The following is a 25,655-nucleotide window of genomic DNA, read 5'->3' as shown; positions in this document are numbered from 1 at the left end:
TGTTCACCCCCCTCCAACTCCACATCACTTCCATCACTGTCACAGCATGTCTCCGCAGTAACCGCAGCCATTTTCGCCGGTGTCAAATAGCTAAACAAACGCACGTGTGCAGAACAGCGAGTATGGCTGATTGACGTTATTGTCGACAAATCACACAACAAATCACACGACAAAAGACCATGGTCACATGGTCTTAAAAAATCGAAAACATCCACCACGTGTATTTGAACCAATGATTGTGCATTACATGCCGCATGCGTCTTGAAAATGACGACAAATCAACAATGCTGCGTTATGCAGCAACCGGCATTTGGGGCAGTGTTGCGTTATGCAACAACCGGCGCTAGGGGCAATGTTGCGCGACGCAGCATCCGGCGTCAATGGATTAAGTTTAAAATACATTAATAAAAACAGAATGTAGGCCTTCATGTTGCAATGTTGTAATGTTTTTTGTATTTTCATAAGGTTTCCCCCCCCCCCCCCCCCTCCCCCTGGTATTGTCAGAGATGGTTTGAGCATCAAAAATAGCGCTCAGACAGATTAGATTAGATAAAACTTTATTGATCCCTTTGGGAGGGTTACCTCAGGGAAATTAAGATTCCAGCAGCATCATTACGGATAAACAGAGAAAAGAAATGGAGAGAAACTTCTAGATAAATTAAAATTAAGTATTTACATATTCAAATATAAAAGAATAAGATATGGGGAAGGGGGGGAGTGGGGTTAGTGTGTGTGTGGGGGGGGGTGCAGGAAAGATATTGCAATGTACCATTAGCAAGGGAAAAATATTTCAAATATCTAATTGTCAAGTTAAAAAAAAGAGTAGCTGTTACTCTTTATGCAGTTTTATTGCATCAACAAAATCTAAAGTTCAAAGGCATAGCTAAAGTTTAAACATTAGCCCTCACAAGTGGGTCAGTATATTGTTAGAAATTAGGCACATTTTTAAACTCTTATTGAAGGTCAGTGTCTGTTTAGACATTATGCAAACACAGTCAGATTTGTTTGTGGATATATTTTTAATTCCTTTTAACTTTGTAGGCCCTCAAGTGAGGAATGCAATGGCTTCAACATCATTAAGTCAATCCCAGCTAGCCACCATTTGGTTGGTATCTCTTCATTTCATGTTTTGCATTATGCATTCTCTATTTTCCATCACAAGAATGGATTTGTAATTTATATTTGTTTATGGGGGTTCACAGGAACCTATCAGATGTAGATAAGGATGGTAAACTAAAGGCGGACGAGTTTATTCTGGCCATGCACCTGGTTGATATGGCTAAGGAAGGACAGGCTCTGCCTCTTGCTCTTCCTGTGGACCTTGTACCCCCATCACTCAGGTACAGCAAAATTTTCGTTTGGTCCTGTCAGTCCAGATTTCTCTTCACTTTTGTAAGAGTTAAGAGTTTTGGCCTTAAGAGTTAAATAAAAATGAGTTTTATTAATTTTGCACTTAGGGGGAATGTTGGTGATTCGCTGAATGGCTCCACCAGTTTGTCCAGCTATGCCTCCCTGGCTGAGGAATTTACTGATGCTGATCCTCCACAAAAATCCAAGAATAACTGTAAGGCTGCTCACCACACCCAACACCTACTCTGTACGAACACCTCTGTGACTCAGTTCTGCACTCCTCCCAGTTTCTACATTCTCAGTTCCCTAACAGTTACACAATATGCAGTTGTGATAAGGAATTTTACGAATGAATTGCTCTCACACAATGAGGGGTGTTGTCTTGAGGCAGTTTGGGGAAGTTACTAGTGTTCTCAGGAACTGAATTTAACAGGGTAACTTAAAATTTATGGATTAATTCATTCTTTCATTGGGCAGCATGGTGGCGTAGTGGTTAGCACTGTCGCCTCATAGCAAGAAGGTTCTGGGTTTGAGCCCAGTGGCCAATGGGACCACTGTGTGGAGTTTGTATGTTGTCCCCGTGTCTGCATGGGTTTCCTCCAGATGCTCCGGTTTCCTCCACAGTCCAAAGACATGCAGGTTAGGCTAATTGGTGGCTCTGAATTGACTGAGGGTGTGAATGGTTGTTTGTCTCCATGTGTCAGCCCTGTGATGACTTGGTGAATTGTCCAGGGTATACCCTGCCTCTCGCCTATAGTCAGCTGGAATAGGCTTCAGCTTGCCCACAACCCTGCACAGGATAAGCGGTTACGGATAATGGATGGCTCATTCTTTTACTTCATTTTTAGTGACCACTTTATAGCCAGGTTCACCTCAGCATATTATGTGGGCTCCGGAACCAAACTCCTGGAGAGAGGCTGGACTCTATTCTGGAGTTGCTCTCTGTGAGAGGTGGCAAGCAGGTGTGGGTTTTCTCATAGTCCCCTGGTTTGGTGACAGTCTATTGGAGTTCACCCTGGTGGAGTTGGGGCTTATGCATTGAACTCTAGTTTGGCATATTCAGACTTCTTGGAAGCCTCGGGTGGGGTGCTGAAAGGCACCCCTTTGGGTGACTTGTCATTCTGCAAGGGGACTTTAACCCTTTGGGGTCTGAGGGCATTTTCTGGCACGCTAATGATTTTGTCATGCTCAAATTTGTTGAAATTTTGTCAATTTCAACAAATCTTCCTCCTTGGCCAGTTCCTCCTTGACGACTTTAATGCTAGAGTTGGCTCTGACCACGGTTCTTAGCCAACTTGCCTCTATCATTTTGGTATTGGCAAACTAAACGAGAGTGGGCTTTTAGAACTCTGCTCCTATTATAACCTTTGTATTACGAACACGTTCTGCTCCACCAAGCCGATCCATTGTGCATCTTGCCGCCATCCACGATCTCGGCACTGGCACCAACTCGATCTAATGATAAAACACAAAAACACTGAATGACGTACTCTTCACTCGCAGCTATCATCGTGCTGATTGCAATACTGACCATTCCCTGGTTGCTAGTAAAGTACGTCTCCATCCCAAGCCGGTGTTTCGTTCAATGTTGCAATGTTGCCCTCACATCAATGCAGCTAAGGCAGCCATCTCAGATCAGTGTGTATGTTTTGCTCAGTTGGTTGAGGATGCTTTCAAGGACAGTCCTATCAGCTGCATTGAAGCTAGGTGGAACTACAGCCGAGACTCGATTTACAACTCTGCCTTCGAGGCCTTTGGATGACGAGTACAGAAGAACCCAGACTGGTTTGAAGCAGGGATTGCCAAGTTAAAGCCAGCAATCGAGGCAAAAAGGAAAGCGCTTATCCTTTACAAGAAGGACCCTTCTGCACAGTCACTTGCATCACTCAGATAGGCAAGAAATGATGCTCAGCAGATCACTCAATGTTGTGCAAACGACTACTGGAGAAATCTCTGTCTGAGCATCCAAGCTGCTGTTGACCGTGGTAACATCCATGGCATGTACGACGGACTGAAGAGATCCTTTGGCCCATAGAAAACAGTCTGATCGTCTCAAATCGGCCTCTGGCAAGATCCTATCAGACCAGAGCAAACAGATGATGTGGGCGGAGCACTACCAAGAACTGTACTCAAGGGAAACCACTGTTACAGAGGCAGCTATTACAAGCACTCCCTCCCTTCCTATAATGGAAGAACTGGACACGCCACCTAGTTTTGCGGAATTTTGTGAGGCTGTAAGCCGCCTTGCATGTGGGAAATCTCCAGGCAAGGATGGGATCCCAGCGGAGACCAGAGCAAACAGATGATGTGGGCGGAGCACTACCAAGAACTGTACTCAAGGGAAACCACTGTTACAGAGGCAGCTATTACAAGCACTCCCTCCCTTCCTATAATGGAAGAACTGGACACGCCACCTAGTTTTGCGGAATTTTGTGAGGCTGTAAGCCGCCTTGCATGTGGGAAATCTCCAGGCAAGGATGGGATCCCAGCGGAGGTCATCAGGGCAGGGAAGAATACCGTACTTTTATCCCATCTGTACCACCTCCTTTTGCAATGTTGGGAGGAAGGCCTTGTTCCCCAAGAGATGCATGATGCCAGTATCGTGCACCTGTATAAGAACAAGGAAGGTCGAGGCAACCGCGACAACTACCGTGGAAGATCACTGCTCGTAGTAATTGGCAAGGCCTTTGCTCATGTAGCACTCAACAGGCTACAGAAGCTTGCAGACTGTGTCTATCCCAAATCACCGTGCGGTTTTAGAGCTGGAAGATCAACAATCGACATGATCTTCTCCCTGAGGCAGCTTCAGGGAAAATGCTGTTAACAAACGCTCGCTACTGGTTATCTTTATTGACCTTACTAAGGCTTTCAATCTTGTCAACAGAGAGGACCTTTTCACTTTACTTCAAAGACTGGGCTGTCCTCCAAAGCTGCTTAAGCTGATCATGTCATTCCACCAAAACATGAAAGGCACGGTCCAGCATGAAGGCAAAACGTCTGAGCCCTTTCTGATTGAAAATGGAGTCAAATAGGGCTGTGTTCTTGCCCCAATGCTTTTTGGAATCATCTCCCTCCTTCTCTGCCATGCCTCCTGTGAAATGCTAGGAGGGTTTATACCCTCAGACCAGGAGCGAAGGAAACCTCTTCAATCTGGCGCGCCTTTGGGCAAAGACAAGTATGGCAGATCCTTATCAGGGGACTACTCTTTGCTGACGAAGCAGCTCTTGTAGCACATTGAGGATGATCTACAGCGTCTTATTAACTGCTTTGCACTTCCTTGCTGAGGGTTTGGCCTAACTATCAGCCTAAAAAAAGACCAAAGTAATGACCCATGATGTTGGCAACATTTCTAAGCATCCGCCTTGATGACCACACTCCTTGAGGTAATTGACGACTGCCTACCTTGGCTCGATCATCTCTCGTAACATCTCCATGGATGCGGAGCTTGATCAACGCATCAGCAAAGCTGCAACATCCATGGCTCGCCTGGCAAAGAGCATATGGGATAACGGCCTACTAACCTCCAATACCAAGTTGGCAGTCTATCAGGCGTGTGTGCTATGGCAGTGAAACCTGGACACTGTACTCCCGACAGGAGCTCAAACTAAACTCCTTCCACCTAAGAAACATCAGGCACATTTTGGACATCTCTTGGAAAGTTCAAACAAGATTGTGCTTGCTTGTGCAGGCATCCCAAGCATGTTCACCCTTCTTTCTCAGCAATGCTTGAGGTGGCTAGGACATGTCAGGCGTATGGACGATGGCTGTATCCCAAAGGATATTTATGGAGAACTCTCATCTGGCTCTCACCTTACAGGCAGACCCATATTAAAGGTCATAGGCAAGGGTCTGAGGTGGAATGTAGAATATCAACTTTTATTTTCTAGAAGAATGACCTAAAAAGCAAATTCAACCTTCCTGGTGTCTAATTTGCACCCTAAAATTGAATAAAACGGTTAAAATATACTGGTTTGCGCAAGTTCTGAAGGTTTGTTTTACATCTCGCTTATGTGCACTTTTACCGCCAGGGGACAGTCGTCGTGATGTCATTCAAGGCAAACAGACTGGGAGCGGTTTTGTGCTTACTTGCGAACCGAGCACACATGTACGGACTTTGGTCATGAGAGGTTGTGTAAAATGTCTGATAGCGATTTTGAAGTAGGAACTCTCCAAATTGAATATCTAGAGGTGAAACCATATGTATGAACCTATGGCCGTTGTGAAGCAATTGGTGAATGTGGCTCACTGGTTTGGCCGTGCGGCCTCGGAATCGGACAGCGACTCGGCCGACTCTGATCGTGGTGACCCCGGACTTCAAGACTCGCGCCCAAACAATTTATCCTGGTAGTTATAAATTCTTACTTTCGTTGTACTACTAAATAAGAGCCCTTTTCAATAATTAAACCACATGGGTGCGTGCACACAATCCCTATAATATAACGTGGATTCGTTTATATTGCTAATATAATACATTGCTAATAATAATACAAGCATTATACTATTTATAGCCTACTCTAAGCAAGGAGAAATCCCTTTTGTCTCATTTCCACAATGATTGTACAGGATCCCTCAGGATTCTTGACTTGTCAATTCCAAGCAAAGGTAAAAATGCTTACCTCCAATCTTCTCCTTTTTGCTTGAACATTGCTGGTCCGTTTCTTCTTTGACTGCTTGATTTTGTGTTCAAATTTTGTTGGAGCAGCATCAGGTTTGAGCCTTCTCTGTCCGACATGGACACCTAAACTCTCCAACAGATCGGGATTCTTCAAAAAGTGATCGGAGCACAGGGTAGTGTATTTACCCGGCTGCCAACCCTCTCGCTTCACGCACACAATCCACTCTCTTCTCCTCTCTCGGAAAAAGGTAAAAACTTCTTCCTGAACTGGTCCCATTGTTACAGTTCACTGCACAACAAGGCATGGTTTTTCTCTGGAAATTCCTGAATGCACGTCTGCACTGAAGCCGAATGGTAATGCAAATAAACGGAAGTGGACTCAACTCAAGCATTTGTTTGCCATGAATGACGTCACGTGCCGAGTGGTCACGAAAATCGCCGAGCAGAAATTCTCCTCAATCTGCGTTGACTTATTGTTAATAAGTAATAATTAAAATACATCTTGGGACCAGAAGAAAATTATAGAGGGTTTTTTTAACATGGTTTCGAATGTGCATAAATTGAATACCTTTGCCTATGACCTTTTAAGATAAAGATGTTTGCAAGCATGACCTGCTGTCTTGCAACATCAACCCAAAGACCTGGGAGATGGTTGCGGCAGAGCGTGGGAATTGGAGGGTGGCTATAAAGGCTGGTGTCTTGAGAGGCGAGGAGAAGTGTTTCCAATGCTCAGATGAAAGAAGAGAGCTCAGAAGGCAGGGGTGTATCCTGGCCCCTTTTGGTCAAGAATCTGTGTTTGTGATAACTGTAGCAAGGCCTGCTGATCTAAAATTGGTCTGCAAAGCCATCGTAGAAGCTGTATCAAAAGTTGACTTAAAGTGCAGTTTCCATTCTCTCGAGACAGACGGATGCCAACAGTGTCAATTTCAACAAATCTAAGCAGTATTTTCAAAGTCGTATGACTTTTTTTATTTGTATTCAGCACAAGTTCAGCTACAGTAATATCCATGTAGTATGTATGTCGTGATTTTGCACTTTTTAAAAAAATAACATTTATGTTGTAAAAAGCAGTTTTTGAACAGTGTTGGAATGTGTGTGGGGGGGCATGGCCTTACCCATTCTGTCGAACTGTTTGTCACTTGAGGTGATTCTGTTCAGTCTTAGGAATGTATCAAGCACAAAAAATTAAATCTGCTCCACTGATTTGGACAACTAACTGGCCATCAAAAAAAAATTGTCCTATTGTTTTGGGATAAAGGGTTGGCAGTGGGAGGGGTATTCGGTGAGAAGTGTAAAAAAATTTCCATTCAGTGAGAAGAGGGAAAACCCCTCCCACTGCCGACTCTTAATCTCATCAGGTCAAGTCACAATGGGTAAGGTAATGTTTTTTTCACACATTCCAACACCGTTCTAAAACTGCTTTATACAACACCTTCATTTGTTATTTGAGTTTATTTTGGTATTTGACTCTATTCAGTGTGTCTTGAAATTAACTCTTGTACTATTTTATTCAGTTCAGAGCCACAACCATCTCTGTTATCCAATTACTCTGTAATTGTGCTCCCATTCCAACTCCAAATTTTACTCTCTAAACTCAAAATAGAGCAAAATTAACTATATTTTGAGGAAAATACTTTTTAACTCTGGAAAAAAATCCTCAGTCATTTTTCCTGTGTAGGCGGCATGGTGGTGTAGTGGTTAGCGCTGTCGCCTCACAGCAAGAAGGTGCAGGTTCGAGCCCCGTCGCCGGCGAGGGCCTTTCTGTGCGGAGTTTGCATGTTCTCCGCTTGGGTTTCCTCTGGGTGCTCCGGTTTCCCCCACAGTCCAAAGACATGCAGGTTAGGTTAACTGGTGACACTAAATTGACCGTAGGTGCGAGTGTGAATGGTTGTCTGTGTCAGCCCTGTGATGACCTGGCGACTTGTCCAGGGTGTACCCCGCCTTTCGCCCGTAGTCAGCTGAGATAGGCTCCAGCTTGCCTGTGACCCTGTAGAACAGGACAAAGCGGTGAGAGATAATGAGATGAGAAGTTGATCTTTGGCTGGAGAGAGTTGAAGTTTAAAAAAAAAAAAAGGCACCGTTCATCAGTGTCGCAGTTCTCAAGATTGAACCACATTGCTGTTCTGAATCAAGTCAAGTTTAGTTGTATAGCGCTTTTAACAATAAACATTGTTGCAAAGCAGCTTTACAGAATTTGAACGACTTAAACCATGAGCTAATTTTATCCCTAATCTATCCCCAATGAGCAAGCCTGTGGCGATGGTGGCAAGGAAAAACTCCCTCAGACAACATGAGGAAGAAACCTTGAGACGAGCCAGACTCAAAAGGGAACCCATCCTCATTTGGCCAACAACAGACAACATGAATAAGTTTTAACATGAAGTCAGTTTCGTTGATGTTATAAACTCGTCATTGATGGAAACTTGAGTGCAAAACTGTTCATGACAACTGCAGTCCTAAAGTTAGCAAGTCAACTGTAGTCCTCAGCCATAAAAGCATTACTGTAAGAGTCCAGAGCGTCCTCCAAGTGTGACTTTCAACTGTCCTCATGGGGCCATCCTCCACAGGAGCGATGCGATGAGACTCCAACCAGACACAGGGCACCAGGATGGATCAAGCAGGTCCGAGGAGCAGAAAAGGTCAGCATCTCGATCCCAGGATCAACATGTAACTCGGAGGGACAGATTTGGGGGGAGGAGGGGGAGAGAAAAAACAGGTTGTTAGTGTGGGTGGTAAAAGAGAGCAACTGGATTTGCTTGAATATTCTTGAAGACGTTTTACCTCTCATCCGAAAGGCTTCTTCAGTTCTGCCTGACTAGTAGGGAGTATCAGGTATTTATCCTCTCATGGATTAAAAGCTCATCTACGGTGTCGTTAAGTCATCCTGTTGGTGTGGGTCACTGGGGGCTGGATGTGAACGGCCTCGAGAGTCGTTAGGGTGATCAATGGATTGCCCGTTAAGGTGATCAATGGAATGCTGATTCTCTCTTTCCTCTTGTGAGTCACTGAAAACAGCTGGGTTTTGGTGTGCATTCAGTTGTCTGGGAAGTGTGCCAAGGACTGCATTGTAGGTCGCTGATAATTGATGTCTCTGTTCAGTGATGGCCGTTCCAAGTTGACAAAAATGGCTTCTTTAACTCCTCGCTCATACCAACGATCCTCTCTGACTAAAATGCATACGTTGCAATCCTGAAATGAGTGTCCTTTGTTGTTAAGATGAAGGTAGACAGCAGCCTGCTTGACCTCTGCCTGACTACCACTTATTTCCAGTTTAATGAAAGTTTCTACAGACAGAAGTATGGATGTGCCATGGGCTCACCGGTGTCCCCTATGGAGCACTTGCATGTTACGTCACAGCCGATCCAGATTGTGACAGACGCCGTCTTGTTGGTCAAACGCCATATTTCCGCCTTCTACTTCTGCTTCTACTTCTACCTTTTCTTCTGGAAAATCCTACTATATACAATTCTACCACAACGGCTGCGGCTACAAGCTCTCCCTACCTGTGCACGTTTGTTTTTTGTGTGTATTTTTGTGTGTTGTTCGTCTGTACCGGACTTCAATATCCACTACAACCGTATGGACTTACTGGACATTGGTTTCCAGCAGAAAATCACGGTTTGTAGCGATTTCCATCACATGCACAACATTCCGGACGAGATAGCGAGACCAGCTGGGTCTCTGTGGATTGTTATCGGAAGCAAAGCGAAGGAGGCGGCGTTGGGAGCGGAAGCAAAAGCGAGGCTGCAGAGCCAGCCTGTTGACTAAGCTCAGAAAACAGCCACTCAAATCTCCACTGCTAAGCCTCTATCTCTCCAACGCCAGATCCATGGTAAACAAGACAGACGATTTGGAATTACAGCTGGAATTACCTTATTCTATTCTATAATCGGCTGGTCAGTGCTATACTCAATACTTAAGTGACTTACCTGTCCAATGAGGATTGTTATTTTCTTGTTTACAAGATGCCACATCTGAGTTGCTGACAAATCCTGAATTTCTGTAAAGATAACTGTGCAGAGATTTATAAGCACGCAGTGCTTCACCACTGAACAGCGAGGGAAAGTTGATGAGGTAATTATACACGTCTGGGTATTCCACCTCTGGCAGTTCAAAATCCACTGACACGGTCATGAAAACTACGTCCGGTAAGCCATAAGGGTCACTAATCTGTAGGTTGTTTATTTTAGACATATATCTAGTTATCTGTTCATTAGAAAAATGAGCAGTGTAGTCCGTCGGTTGAAATTGATCCATTCTGTACACGAGTGCAGCAATATTCAGCTGTGTTTTTTACCGACAAGATGGCGGCTGTGTACTTTCCGGTCACGTGACTGCAAGATCTCTATAGTGGCCAATCTTTACATGGAGGAAGTGGAACATAAAGCTTTGACCACTTTTTCAGGAGTTGCTCCCAGCCACTGGTTCAGATATGTGGATGACACCTGGGTTAAAATCAAAACCCATGAAGTGGAAGCCTTCTCTAAGCACATCAATGCAGTGGATATCAACATCAGTTTCACTCGGGAGGACATCAGTGGGAATAATCTAGCCGCCATGGATTGTGATGTACACATTAGACAAGACCGAAGCCTTAGCATCGAGGTCTACCGGAAACCCACACACACAGACCAGTACCTACTCTTCGACTCTCACCACCCACTGGAACACAAATTCGGGGTCATTAGGACCTTGCAACACAGGGCTCAGAACATCCCTACAATGGTAGAGGGAAAAGAGAAGGAGCAGAATCACATCAAGAAAGCACTTCAGAACTGTGGGTATCCCAACTGGTCTTTCTTCAAGAGCAGAAAAAGGAACATAACAGACAAGGAGGATAACAGGAACAAACACAAGAACATTGTCATTCCCTACATTTCTGGTCTATCTGAGAAACTTAGGAGGATCTTCTACAAACACAACATTCCGGCACATTTCAGACCCAGTAACACCCTGAAGCAGAAACTGGTCCACCCTAAGGACAGAATACCCAGACACAAACAGGACAACATAGTGTATGCAATTCAGTGCAGTGAGGAATGCACAGACTCGTATATTGGAGAAACTAAACAACCGCTCCACAGGCATATGGCTCAACACAGGAGAGCCAGTTCCTCAGGCCAGGACTCTGCTGTCTACCTTCATCTTAACAACAAAGGACACTCATTTCAGGATTGCAACGTACGCATTTTAGCCAGAGAGGATCGTTGGTATGAGCGAGGAGTTAAAGAAGCCATTTTTGTCAACTTGGAACGGCCATCACTGAACAGAGGTGGGGGTCTAAGACATCAATTATCAGCCACCTACAATGCAGTCCTTGGCACACTTCCCAGACAACTGAATGCACACCAAAACCCAGCTGTTTTCAGTGACTCACAAGAGGACAGAGAGAATCAGCATTCCATTGATCACCTTAATGGGCAATCGATTGATCACCCTAACGACTCTCGAAGCCGTTCACATCCAGCCCCCAGTGACCCACACCAACAGGATGACTTAACGACACCGTAGATGAGCTTTTAATCCATGAGAGGATAAATACCTGATACTCCCTACTAGTCAGACAGAACTGAAGAAGCCTTTCAGATGAGAGGTGAAACGTCTTCAAGAATCTTCAAGCAAATCCAGTTGCTCTCTTTTACCACCCACAGTTACTATGACCTGGATGACTGAGAATCTTCACAAACAGGTTGTTAGTTATGCCCAATGTCATCTGAATAAGTAGGAACAGAATACATATTGCACTGAGTACAAGCAGGGACTCCGGCAACTAACTATGACAGCATAACTAAAAGGGGAGAGCCAGAACCATGAACTGATTTGCTGTCCTGAAATTGAATCACTGTACTGAATCATCTGAAGTGCATAAAATCTGCGTGCAATCTTGCAACAAGTTTTACCTTCAAATAACCTGAACTACAGTATGTCTGACAGATTTTATCCTGTTTACGGTGGGCGTTCCCACCACAAAAGAGAAAACAATTGAAACCGAAAGAGTGAAAGTGATTATCATGCCTTTACCATGTGAATAGTCTTACGAGTGTGTAAGTGGGAACTCAGCGCTCTGACTCTGGTGTGACCTGAGGAAGGTGACCAAGTTTTATTTAATCTAATTTAGGTAATTTTAAAAACTAAATATTTGGCAGTGGGCACATAGGAAAGTGTAAAGTATAAAGTTTCTGTTAATATGTTTATCATGCTTGTGATTTTTAAAAACTCGCAAAGATATTAATCTAAATACATGACCTATTCATTCTAAACGTGCCGAGCTTCGCTGGCAAAACTCTCAACCCCAGAGGGTTAATGCTCACATGGGCAATGACCGTGAAACTTGGAAGGGTGTGATTGGGAAGAACGGCCTACCCGATCTGAACATGAGTGGTGCTCCGTTATTGGACTTCTATGCTAGGCATAGTCTGTCCATCATGAACACACCATGTTTGAGCGTAAGGGTGGTCATAAGTACACTTGGTACCAGAGCACTCTAGGTCTTGGGACGATGATGGAATTTATTTTTTTATTTTTTGTAGTCGTGTCATCAGACCTGTGGCTGTATGTCTTGGACACTCAGGTGAAGAGAGGAGCTGAGCTGTCAACTGATCACCACCTGGTAGTGAGTTGGATCAGATGGCAGGGAAGACACTGGACAGACCTTGCACAAAACAAGCATGTAGTGCGGGTGTGCTGGGAATGTTTAACAGAGCCCCCTGTCAGAGAGATCTTCAACTCGCACCTCCAGTAGAGCTGCTTCTGCCTGCCGAGAGAAGCTGGGGACATTGAGTCCGAATGGACCATATTCTGTGCCTCTATTGCTGAAGCAGTTGTACGGTGCTGTGCTCACAAGGTTGTTGGCACCAGTCATTGCAGCAACCCCTGAAACTGGTGGTGGACTCTAGCAATTAAAGGAGTTGTCAAGCTGAAGAAGGTGGCATTCCAAGCCTGGTGGGCTTGTGGAACTCCTGAAGCAGTTGACTAGTACTGATTGGCCAAGTGGAGTGTGGCTGCAGCAGTTGCGAAAGCATGAAGCCATCTGTTAATAATAATAATAATAATAATAATAATATGATGATGATGATGATGGAAGCTATGGCCTGATGGTTAGAGAAGCAGCTTTGGAACCAAAAGGTCGCTGGTTTGATTCCCTGGATCAGCAGGAATGGCTGAAGTGCCTTTGAGCAAGGCACCTAACCCCCAACTGCTCCCCAGGCTGTTCTGGGTACGTTGTATGTTGCTCTGGATTAGAGCATCTGCTAAATGCCTGTAATGTAATAGAACCTCGGGTTTCAGAGTTTGGTGAGGTTATGGAAAGACTTTTGGTCAGTCTCAAAGAGATTCTGGCAAACAGTCAGGCAACTCAGGAGGGGAAAGCAGTGTTTTGCCCATGCTGTTGACCTCAACTGGTGTTATAGGCGGATGGTGGAAGGAATACTTCAAGGATCTCCTGAACCTGTCTGACACACCTTCCATAGAGCATGTGGAAGGAGTCTTGTGGAAGGTGCTCTGGGAGTATGGGGTACCGGGCCCGTACCTCCATATGAATGGAGGGAGAGCTTGGTTCGCATTGCTGGCAGTAAGTCAGGCTTGTTCTGGGTGGGCATTGGACTCTGCCAGAGCTGCCCTTTGTCTCTGATTCTGTTCATAATATTTTTAAGGATAGGATTTTGAGGCGCAGTCATGGTGTGGAAGGTGTCTGGTTTGGGGGCATCAGGATCACATTCCTTTTTGCAGATGATGTGGTCCTTTTGGCTTCATCAAGCTATGTATGACTTCCAGCGTGCTCTGGGACAGTTTGCAGCCAAGTGTGAAGTCGCTGGGATGAGAATCAGCACCTCCAAATTGGAGGTCATGGGCCTCACCTGGAAACGGATGGAATGCCCTCTCCAGTTTGGGGGTGGGTCGCTGCTTCGAGTGGAAGAATAAGTATCTCAGGTTCTTGTTCATGAGTGAGGGGTGCATTGGAGATGGACAAGTGGACTGGTACAGTGTTGACAGTCACGCGGATGCTCTTTTGATCTGTTGTGGTGAAGAGAGAGCCGAGCCATTAGGTGAAGCTATTGCTTTACCAGTCAATCTACGTTACTACTCTCACTTATGGTCACAAGCTCTGGGTAATGACCGAAAGAATGAGCTCACGGGTATAACTGGCAGAAATGAGCTTCCTCTGTTGGATGTCTGGGTGTAGCCTTAGGGTGAGGAGCTTGGATATTTGGGACGGGCTCAAAGTACAGCCACTGCACCTTCACATTTGAAAGGAACCAGCTGAGGTGGTTCAGGTATCTGTCTAGGATTCCTCCCAGACACCTCCTGGGGGGAGGCATTTCAGGCATGTCCAACTGGGAGGAGACCTTGGGGCAGACAGAGGGGACACGCTGGAGGGCTTGTATTTCTCTGCTGACCTTGGCATTCTCCTGGAGGAGGTGGCTGGGGAGAGGGAAGTTTGGACATCACTTCTGGGTTTGGTTAAAATCCAAACTTTTCTGAAGGAGTTTTTATTAATCTAATGATTTTTAGAGTGACCTTGTATTCAATAGTATTCTGTTCATAATATTTATGAACAGAATACAAACCATGTTATAATAATTTGACAATCATTAGAGATATTGGAACATGAGATTTACTAAACCAGTGCAGAAACAGCATGGAAATGAATGGACCATGCCCTAGTGCATGCGTAAAACTACTAATATTAAATAGTTCTTTAAAGTTTCTACTACTTAAGCTGTTCATATTTAATTTGTCTTCATATTTGCTGTTTTGAGGCTTATCTTGTGATGCATGGTCTGATTAATTTCATATCTTAGCATTGTATCATACTGCTATTCAGTTTGGGGTCATGCAGTGCTGCTTCTTTAGCTTTCAGTATCCTAACAATGTGTTTATTAAACTGAAGATACAGCTAGCATTTGGTACAGACAACATTCAGCCTCCACCAGATGGTGTGATCAAAGAACGATCCAAGGAGATGGTAGTGTAGGCATAGCATTAATTAGCTGCATTAATAATGTTGAAGTCTTCAAAAGGATTGTAATGTGTGTGTATGTGTGGGGGGGGCTTGCATGCCTATGCTTACAGTGACTTTTGAGGACAAGTTCAAGGAAAACCTGGAGCGTGGAAATGCTGAGCTGGAGAAACGGCGTCTGGCTTTGCAGGAGCAACAACGACATGAAGAGGAGAGGAGAGTGCAAAAGGCCCGTGAGGAGCAGGAGAGAAAAGAGAGGGAGGCACGAGAGCTGGAGCTCAGGAGAAAGAGAGAAGAGGAGGAGAGACTGGAACGACAGAGGGAGCTGGAAAGGCAGAGGGAGGAAGAGCGACTCAAAGAGCTAGAGAGGAAAGAGGTGACTGCTTTTTATTTGAAGACTTGTGTGACAAGCCCTTTTCACACAGATATTCTATAATATTGGCATGAAGATGCCTCAATAAAAGGCTTTTGGTTGTTTACACTGAATCAAATAAAGCTGAGCATACTGTTGTTGCTTTGAAAACGATGGTGGGTGAACTGAGGTGCTTTTGTTTGCATGGCTGTTTAGTATGATTGCATTTAAGAGGCTCTTCTTTTAAGAGGCTCCTCTGTCCTCCACTCGTTACCTGTATTAATGGCACCTGTTTGAACTCGGTATCAGTATAAAAGACACCTGTCCACAACCTCAAACAGTCACACTCCAAACTCCACTATGGCCAAGACCAAAGAGCTGTCAAAGGACACCAGAAACAAAATTGTAGACCTGCACCAGGCTGGGAAGACTGAATCTGCAATAGGTAAGCAGTTTGGTGTGAAGAAATCAACTGTGGGAGCAATTATTAGAAAATGGAAGACATACAAGACCACTGATAATCTCACTCAATCTGGGGCTCCATGCAAGATCTCACCCTGTGGGATTAAAATGATCACAAGAACGGTGAGCAAAAATCCCAGAACCACACGGGGGGACCTAGTGAATGACCTGCAGAGAGCTGGGACCAAAGTAACAAAGGCTACCATCAGTAACACACTACGCCGCCAGGGACTCAAATCCTGCAGTGCCAGACGTGTCCCCCTGCTTAAGCCAGTACATGTCCAGGCCCGTCTGAAGTTTTCTAGAGAGCATTTGGATGATCCAGAAGAGGATTGGGAGAATGTCATATGGTCAGATGAAACCAAAATAGAACTTTTTGGTAAAAACTCAACTCCTCGTGTTTGGAGGAGAAAGAATGCTGAGTTGCATCCAAAGAACACCATACTTACTGTGAATCATGGGGGTGGAAACATCATGCTTTGGGGCTGTTTTTCTGCAAATGGACCAGGACGACTAATCCGTGTAAAGGAAAGAATGAATGGGGCCATGTATCGTGAGTTTGAGTGAAAACCTCCTTCCATCAGCAAGGGCATTGAAGATGAAATGTGGCTGGGTCTTTCAGCATGACAATGATCCCAAACACACCGCCTGGGCAACAACGGAGTGGCTTCGTAAGAAGCATTTCAAGGTCCTGGAGTGGCCTACCCAGTCTCCAGATCTCAACCCCATAGAAAATCTTTGGAAGGAGTTGAAAGTCCGTGTTGCCCAGCGACAGCCCCAAAACATCACTGCTCTAGAGGAGATCTGCATGGAGGAATGGGCCAAAATACCAGCAACAGTGTGTGAAAACCTTGTGAAGACTTACTAAAAAAAGGTTTGACCTCTGCCAACAAAGGGTATATAACAAAGTATTGAGATGAACTTTTGTTATTGACCAAATACTTATTATCCACCATAATTTGCAAATAAATTCTTTAAAAATCAGTGATTTTCTAAATTTTTTTTTTCTCTCTCATAGTTGAGGTATACCTATGATGAAAATTACAGGCCTCTCATCTTTTTAAGTGGGAGAACTTGCACAATTGGTGACTGACTAAATACTTTTTTGCCCCACTGTGTGTGTGTGTGTGTGTGTATATATATATATATATATATATATATATATATATATATATATATATATATATATATATATATATATATATATATATATTTATTTATATTTTATGGCATGCCGTTCAGGAAATTAACCTTTGAATATATGGAATGAATCCCCGAATATATTGAATGAAACATTGAATATATGGAATGAATCCCCGAATATATTGAATGAAACTCTGAATATATGGAATGAATCCCCGAATATATTGAATGAAACATTGAATATATGGAATGAATCCCCGAATATATTGAATGAAACTCTGAATATATGGAATGAATCCCCGAATATATTGAATGAAACATTGAATATATGGAATGAAACTCTGAATATATGGAATGAAACTTTGAATATATTGAATGAATCCCCGAATATATTGAATGAATCCCCGAATATATTGAATGAAACTCTGAATATATGGAATGAATCCCCGAATATATTGAATGAAACATTGAATATATGGAATGAAACTCTGAATATATGGAATGAAACTTTGAATATATTGAATGAATCCCCGAATATATTGAATGAAACTCTGAATATATGGAATGAATCCCCGAATATATTGAATGAAACATTGAATATATGGAATGAAACTCTGAATATATGGAATGAAACTTTGAATATATTGAATGAATCCCCGAATATATTGAATGAAACTCTGAATATATGGAATGAATCCCCGAATATATTGAATGAAACATTGAATATATGGAATGAATCCCCAAATATATTGAATGAAACTTTGAATATATTGAATGAATCCCCGAATATATTGAATGAAACTCTGAATATATGGAATGAATCCCCGAATATATTGAATGAAACATTGAATATATGGAATGAAACTCTGAATATATGGAATGAAACTTGGAATATATTGAATGAATCCCTGAATATATTGAATGAATCCCCGAATATATTGAATGAAACTCTGAATATATGGAATGAATCCCCGAATATATTGAATGAAACATTGAATATATGGAATGAAACTCTGAATATATGGAATGAAACTTTGAATATATTGAATGAATCCCCGAATATATTGAATGAATCCCCGAATATATTGAATGAAACTCTGAATATATTGAATGAATCCCCGAATATATTGAATGAAACTCTGAATATATGGAATGAAACTTGGCTGACGTCATGACGGCACTGCCGCCGTCCTGCAGCAAAAATGAGTCAGTCGGCTCGGGATTTGCTTGCGGCTATTTTAAACAATAAAGACATTGTTAACACTCTGGCGAATGCTTGTGGTTTTATTAGTGTTTACTTCTTTTGTGTGCAACGAAGCTACGGTGACAGTCATTTCCCTCGTGGATCATATTTGTATAACGGTATTTTCTGTATATAAAACTAATTTATAAATTTTGTTTGTCGAGTTTTACAGCGTTTCTCAATATACTCTAATACCAAGCCCCAACAACTAACAGCCTCAACACAAGAGCTGCTGACCTGAGAAGGAAGATCGTGACCCAACTGGAAACCTGGAGCCCCCGACGAATACCGAAGCTGAGTTGCCAAGTACCTTCAGAAGATCTACTAGTAGATGTGAATGCTGCTCTGAAGACAATCTCCACAAGAACCATCACTGAGACCAACAAGCTGATACACAGTACAGCAACAGTAATCATGGAGATGCTTGGACACAAGGTGGGCTCGGGACATAAGAAACAGTATCCACCATGGAAGAGACGATTAGAGGCCAAGATAAAGGCAGCACGGAGAGAAGTTAGCCAGCTAGCTGAACTACAGAAAGGGAACATGGTGAATAAAGGGGCACCCAGGAAGTACAACTCGCTCTCCATACCAGAGGCACTCGAAACTGCCAAACAGCGACTAACAGCTCTGGCCACCCGGTTGAAGAGATACACCAAGGAGGGAGAGGCCAGGAGAATAAACAAGCTGTTCTCCACTGAACCAGCCAAGGTGTACTCTCAGTGGCAGGGGAACAACAACCGGTCAGACCCACCAAGAGCTGAGGTGGAAAAATACTGGAAAGACATATGGGAAAGAAAGGCATCACACAACACCGATGCCCAATGGTTAGTGGACCTAAGAGCTGACCACAGCAACCTCCCAGAACAAGAACCAGTAACCATCTCAATGGCAGACGTCCAAGAAAGAGTGTCAAAGATGAAGAGCTGGACAGCACCAGGCCCCGATATGATCCATACGTACTGGCTGAAGAAGCTAACTGCACTCCATGAACGCCTAGCAGCACAGATGAACCAGCTGCTGAGGGATGGAACCCACCCAGAATGGCTAACCCAAGGCAGGACAGTCCTAATCATGAAGGACCCCCAGAAGGGACCCATCCCATCCAACTACCGGCCAATTACCTGTCTCTGCACAACATGGAAGGCCCTGTCAGGCATCATTGCGGCAAAAATGAGTAAGCATGTGGCTCAATACATGAGCGAGGTACAGAAAGGAATTGGCAGTAACACCAGAGGAGCCAAGCACCAGCTACTGGTCGATAGAACAGTCGCCCGAGACTGTAAGAAGAGACAGACCAACCTGTGCACTGCCTGGATTGACTACAAGAAAGCCTACGACTCAATGCCACACACATGGATACTGGAATGTCTGGAACTGTATAAGATCAACAGGAACCTAAGGACCTTCATCCAGAACTCAATGGAAATGTGGAAGATAACCCTAGAGGCCAACTCAAAACCCATTGCCCAAGTCAACATCAAGTGCGGCATATACCAAGGAGATGCGCTATCACCACTGCTGTTCTGCATAGGCCTGAACCCCCTCAGTCAGATCATCACGAAGAGCGGCTACGGGTACCGATTCCGTAGTGGGGCAACAATCGGCCACCTGCTCTACATGGATGACATCAAGCTGTATGCCAGGAACGAGCGAGAAATAGGCTCGCTGATCCACACCACCCGGATCTACAGCGATGACATAGGGATGTCATTCGGATTGGACAAGTGTGGCCGGATGGTCTCAAAGAGAGGCAAGATCATCCGGACTGAGGGGATTGACCTACCAGAGGGCAACATAGGTGATTATCCAAGACAGCTACAAGTACCTTGGCATTCCACAGGCTAATGGAAACCATGAAGAGGCCACAAGGAAGTCAACCACAGCCAAATACCTCCAGAGAGTAAGGCAGGTCCTGAAAAGTCAGCTGAATGGTAAGAACAAGGTCCGAGCCATCAACATGTACGCACTACCAGTCATCAGATACCCCACTGGTATCATAAACTGGCCAAAGGAGGAGATAGAAGCCACAGATATCAAGACTAGAAAGCTCCTCACCATGCATGGAGGGTTCCACCCCAAGTCCAGCACCCTGAGACTATACACTAAGCGGAAAGAGGGAGGCCGAGGGCTAGTGAGCGTCAAGACCACGGTCCAGGATGAAACATCGAAAATCCGAGAATACATCAGAAAGATGGCCCCAAAGGATGAACTGCTAAGTGAATGTCTCAGGCAGCAGAACCCTGATGAGAGTGCAGAGGAGGAGGAGGAACAGACAACCTGGAGAGACAAACCCCTACATGGCATGTACCACCGTCAGATAGAGGAAGTGGCTGATATCAAGAAATCCTACCAGTGGCTGGATAATGTAGGACTGACAGACAGCACAGAGGCACTAATCATGGCAGCACAAGAACAGGCCATAAGCACAAGAGCCATAGAGGCCAGGATCTACCAGAGTAGATCAGACCCAAGATGCAGACTGTGCAAAGAAGCCCCTGAAACAGTCCAGCACATAGTAGCAGGGTGTAAGATGCTAGCTGGATCAGCGTACATGGAGAGGCACAACCAAGTGGCTGGGATAGTATACAGGAACATCTGCAACCAGTGTGGAATAGAAGTACCCAAGTCCCAATGGGCCATACCACAGAAGGTGGCTGAGAACAACAGGGCCAAGGTTCTGTGGGACTTCAGCTTCCAGACTGACAAACAGATCCTGGCTAACCAACCGGACATAGTAGTGGTGGACAAAGAGCAGAAGAGGGTGGTGGTGATAGATGTGGCGATCCCAGCTGACGCCAACATCAAGAAGAAGGAACATGAGAAACTTGAGAAGTATCAAGGGTTGAAAGAGCAGCTGGAACGGATGTGGAAGGTCAAGGGTTGCGTGGTCCCTGTGGTAGTGGGGGCACTTGGGGCAGTAACCCCCAAACTGGGAGAGTGGCTCCAGCAAATCCCAGGAACAACATCTGAAGCCTCAGTCCAGAAGAGTGCAGTACTAGGAACATCGAAGATACTGCGCAGAACCCTCAAACTCCCAGGCCTCTGGTAGAGGACCCGAGCTTGAGGATGACATGGATACCCCGCCCCCCCTGCCGGGGGTGAGAAGGAGATTTTTTTATATATATATATATGTATGTGTGTGTGTATATGTGTATATATATATATATATATATATATATATATATATATATATATATATATATATATATATTTTATATATATAATGTGTGTGTGTGTGTATATATATATATATATATATATATATATATATACAACCCCGATTCCAAAAAAGTTGGGACAAAGTACAAATTGTAAATAAAAACGGAATGCAATGATGTGGAAGTTTCAAAATTCCATATTTTATTCAGAATAGAACATAGATGACATATCAAATGTTTAAACTGAGAAAATGTATCATTTAAAGAGAAAAATTAGGTGATTTTAAATTTCATGACAACACATCTCAAAAAAGTTGGGACAAGGCCATGTTTACCACTGTGAGACATCCCCTTTTCTCTTTACAACAGTCTGTAAACGTCTGGGGACTGAGGAGACAAGTTGCTCAAGTTTAGGGATAGGAATGTTAACCCATTCTTGTCTAATGTAGGATTCTAGTTGCTCAACTGTCTTAGGTCTTTTTTGTCGTATCTTCCGTTTTATGATGCGCCAATTGTTTGCTATGGGTGAAAGATCTGGACTGCAGGCTGGCCAGTTCAGTACCCGGACCCTTCTTCTACGCAGCCCTGATGCTGTAATTGATGCAGTATGTGGTTTGGCATTGTCATGTTGGAAAATGCAAGGTCTTCCCTGAAAGAGACGTCGTCTGGATGGGAGCATATGTTGCTCTAGAACCTGGATATACCTTTCAGCATTGATGGTGTCTTTCCAGATGTGTAAGCTGCCCATGCCACACGCACTAATGCAACCCCATACCATCAGAGATGCAGGCTTCTGAACTGAGCGCTGATAACAACTCGGGTCGTCCTTCTCCTCTTTAGTCCGAATGACACGGCGTCCCTGATTTCCATAAAGAACTTCAAATTTTGATTCGTCTGACCACAGAACAGTTTTCCACTTTGCCACAGTCCCAGATAGCAGAGGGTCGTTGATTCGACGTGGAATCATCGGCATGTTCTTCGACCTATACGCCGTCGAATCACCGTCGATCACCGACGTTGATTCAACACCGCTTTGCTCATACGAGTTTCCGTTGAAACGACGTTGAAAAGTGGCTGGTGGTCGACAGAGAATAGACCCCCTTTCACCCTTTATTCAACTACGTATTTCGGTCGATTTATAGTTGAATTTTCGGCGATGATTCATCCAACTTCCTGTTTTATGTACAACAGGAAGGCTACAAATTAAGCAAAACAGGCTAAATTAAACTAGCTAACAATAAAGCATCGGGGCTCTTGCCTAGGATGAACACACACATGCATACTTCAACCATGAAAGTGAAACTTAATTTATATCAATGTGCGTAGGCTACGTCCTGTTTAATGTACAACAGGATATAAAATGCATGCAACAATGCACCTCTCCTAATGTTTGTCAAGCTATCTAATGAGGCATAACTTTTAACGTTTATAAGGAACAGAACACACTTGAACAAGTTCTTAGAAACATTTTATGATTTATTTATAATTGTGGCCTATTCCTCCTGCGGCGCAGACACCTGTACATGGAAACAGAAAAACATAACCAAAATTAATTTGATGCAGCATTGATAAAGAAAGTCAGCAGTAGGCTATGGGTTTCTAAATGCCACCCTACCTCATTATTTGGACATGGGGAAAAACTATATTTAAAATCCAAAGAGGGATGGAGGGAGGAAAATTAAAACAAAAGAAAGAAATGAAATATAGAGTAGAGAATATTTGATAAAATTAAGGATGTTTTTATTCAGTAAACATTTAAAAAAAAATGTTCTACAACACTCTAGCCTAGTGACTTACCAGTAACAAAATAGACTTGCAGTATTCAGATCCGCTCTGCATAAAGCAGCTAAATCCTCTCTCTGTCTCCTGGCAGAAAGCTCCTTGATTTGCTCCCCTTGTGTCTCAATCACAGCTGGTATTCTGTAGAAAGACTTCTTTTCCTCTTTCCCATCAGCTTTGTTAGAACCCTAACACAGCACAAAAGTTTACCATTATAGGTTTTTGATGAACCAAGTGCCTCGTGGGTTCACATACCGCGCGCTACCTTTATTTCCCCCTAATCACGAGTTTATGGTCTTCCAATGTGGCGCAGGGTTTGTTTACTTCCGGTTTCGGGTGACGTCAGTGAAAGGGGTCTAATGGGGGCATTACCGCCACCCACTGGATTGGGGTGTAAAGCAGTTTGAACAAAACGTGTAAACATAAACATAGGAGAAATGAACCCGTTTTTCTAACTCGTCCTCACTTAGTCTACTTTTCTTTTTTGATTAGTCTGGATTTGATATTGTAAATTTAAATGTGAATCAATGTATATTCATCGGACATGAACAAATGAATAAATCTTGAGTAATCTTGAGGGGCGTGTGTGTCCGGGGCGCGGTGTCGCGGGGGGGGGGGGATCGAACGAACCCTCCGATCCCCCCTGGCTACGGGCCAGAATTAGTTGCTCATCCTACCAATGTTGAAAACTGGCCGGCAAAAGTGACGATGGTTCAACGTCGTATATTCAACCTTCTCTGACGGTCGACAGATCAACCTTTACCCACGTTGATTCAACGGTGATAAATCGACCCTCTCAGACGGCGGAGAAATCGACGTTTCACGGCGCCGTTTCAACGTTGATTTTCTGACGTACGACGGAAACCGACCATTCTGACCAAAACTCTACGTCGTTTCAACGACCCTCTGCTATCGGGGGTCCATTTTAAATGAGCCTTGGCCCAGAGAAGACGTCTGCGCTTCTGGATCATGTTTAGATACAGCTTCTTCTTTGAACTATAGAGTTTTAGCTGGCAACGGCGGATGGCACGGTGAATTGTGTTCACAGATAATGTTCTCTGGAAATATTCCTGAGCCCATTTTGTGATTTCCAATACAGAAGCATGCCTGTATGTGATGCAGTGCCGTCTAAGGGCCCGAAGATCACAGGCACCCAGTATGGTTTTCCGGCCTTGACCCTTATGCACAGAGATTCTTCCAGATTCTCTGAATCTTTTGATGATATTATGCACTGTAGATGATGATATGTTCAAACTCTTTGCAATTTTACACTGTCGAACTCCTTTCTGATATTGCTCCACTATTTGTCAGGGCAGAATTAGGGGGATTGGTGATCCTCTTCCCATCTTTACTTCTGAGAGCCGCTGCCACTCCAAGATGCTCTTTTTATACCGAGTCATGTTAATGACCTATTGCCAATTGACCTAATGAGTTGCAATTTGGTCCTCCAGCTGTTCCTTTTTTGTACCTTTAACTTTTCCAGCCTCTTATTGCCCCTGTCCCAACTTTTTTGAGATGTGTTGCTGTCATGAAATTTCAAATGAGCCAATATTTGGCATGAAATTTCAAAATGTCTCACTTTTGACATTTGATATGTTGTCTATGTTCTATTGTGAATACAATATCAGTTTTTGAGATTTGTAAATTATTGCATTCCGTTTTTATTTACAATTTGTACTTTGTCCCAACTTTTTTGGAATCGGGGTTGTATATACACACACATACACACACATTATATATATATATATATATAGATAGTGCGTGTGTATATACATACACACAATTTTTATATATATATATATACATACACACACATTCTATATATATGTGTGTGTGTGTATGTGTATATATATATATATATATATATACACACACACACACATAGATAGATAGATACATACATACAGTGGGGCAAAAAAGTATTTAGTCAGTCACCAATTGTGCAATTTCTCCCACTTAAAAAGATGAGAGGCCTGTAATTTTCATCATAGGTATACCTCAACTATGAGAGAGAAAATGAGAAAAAAATATCCAGAAAATCACATTGTCTGTCTGATTTTTAAAGAATTTATTTGCAAATTATGGTGGAAAATAAGTATTTGGTCAATAACAAAAGTTCATCTCAATACTTTGGTATCTACCCTTTGTTGGCAATGACAAAGGTCAAACATTTTCTGTAAGTCTTCACAAGGTTTTCCACACACTGTTGCTGGTATTTTGGCCCATTCCTCCATGCAGATCTCCTCTAGAGCAGTGATGTTTTGGGGCTGTCGCTGGGCAACACAGACTTTCAACTCCCTCCAAAGATTTTCTATGTGGTTGAGATCTGGAGACTGGCTAGGCCACTCCAGGACCTTGCAATGCTTCTTACGAAGCCACTCCTTCGTTGCCTGGGCGGTGTGTTTGGGATCATTGTCATGCTGAAAGACCCAGCCACGTTTCATCTTCAATGCCCTTGCAGATGGAAGGAGGTTTTCACTCAAAATCTCATGATACATGGCCCCATTCATTCTTTCCTTTACACGGATTAGTCGTCCTTGTCCATTTGCAGAAAAACAGCCCCAAGGCATGATGTTTCCACCCCCATGATT

General features: G+C 43.6%; 1 protein-coding gene across 5 annotated transcripts in view; it reads left to right on the top strand.

Annotated features, from left to right (window-relative positions):
- itsn2b (intersectin 2b) overlaps positions 1-25,655 on the top strand; it is a 149,355-nt gene that overhangs the window by 41,944 nt on the left and 81,756 nt on the right. For 4 of the 5 annotated variants that reach the window (XM_060933563.1, XM_060933566.1, XM_060933567.1 and 1 more), the window contains 4 exons: positions 1,042-1,105; positions 1,203-1,340; positions 1,458-1,564; positions 15,038-15,300. In XM_060933563.1, the coding sequence (XP_060789546.1) occupies positions 1,042-1,105; positions 1,203-1,340; positions 1,458-1,564; positions 15,038-15,300 (572 nt within the window). The remainder of the gene's footprint in view (positions 1-1,041; positions 1,106-1,202; positions 1,341-1,457; positions 1,565-15,037; positions 15,301-25,655) is intronic. The other variant, XM_060933568.1, reaches the window with a different exon arrangement.

Source organism: Neoarius graeffei, chromosome 11 (assembly GCF_027579695.1).
Source record: "Neoarius graeffei isolate fNeoGra1 chromosome 11, fNeoGra1.pri, whole genome shotgun sequence".
Taxonomy (NCBI): domain Eukaryota; kingdom Metazoa; phylum Chordata; class Actinopteri; order Siluriformes; family Ariidae; genus Neoarius; species Neoarius graeffei.
Note: the sequence above shows the minus strand (reverse complement) of the source record. Positions and strands in the feature narration are given on the sequence as shown.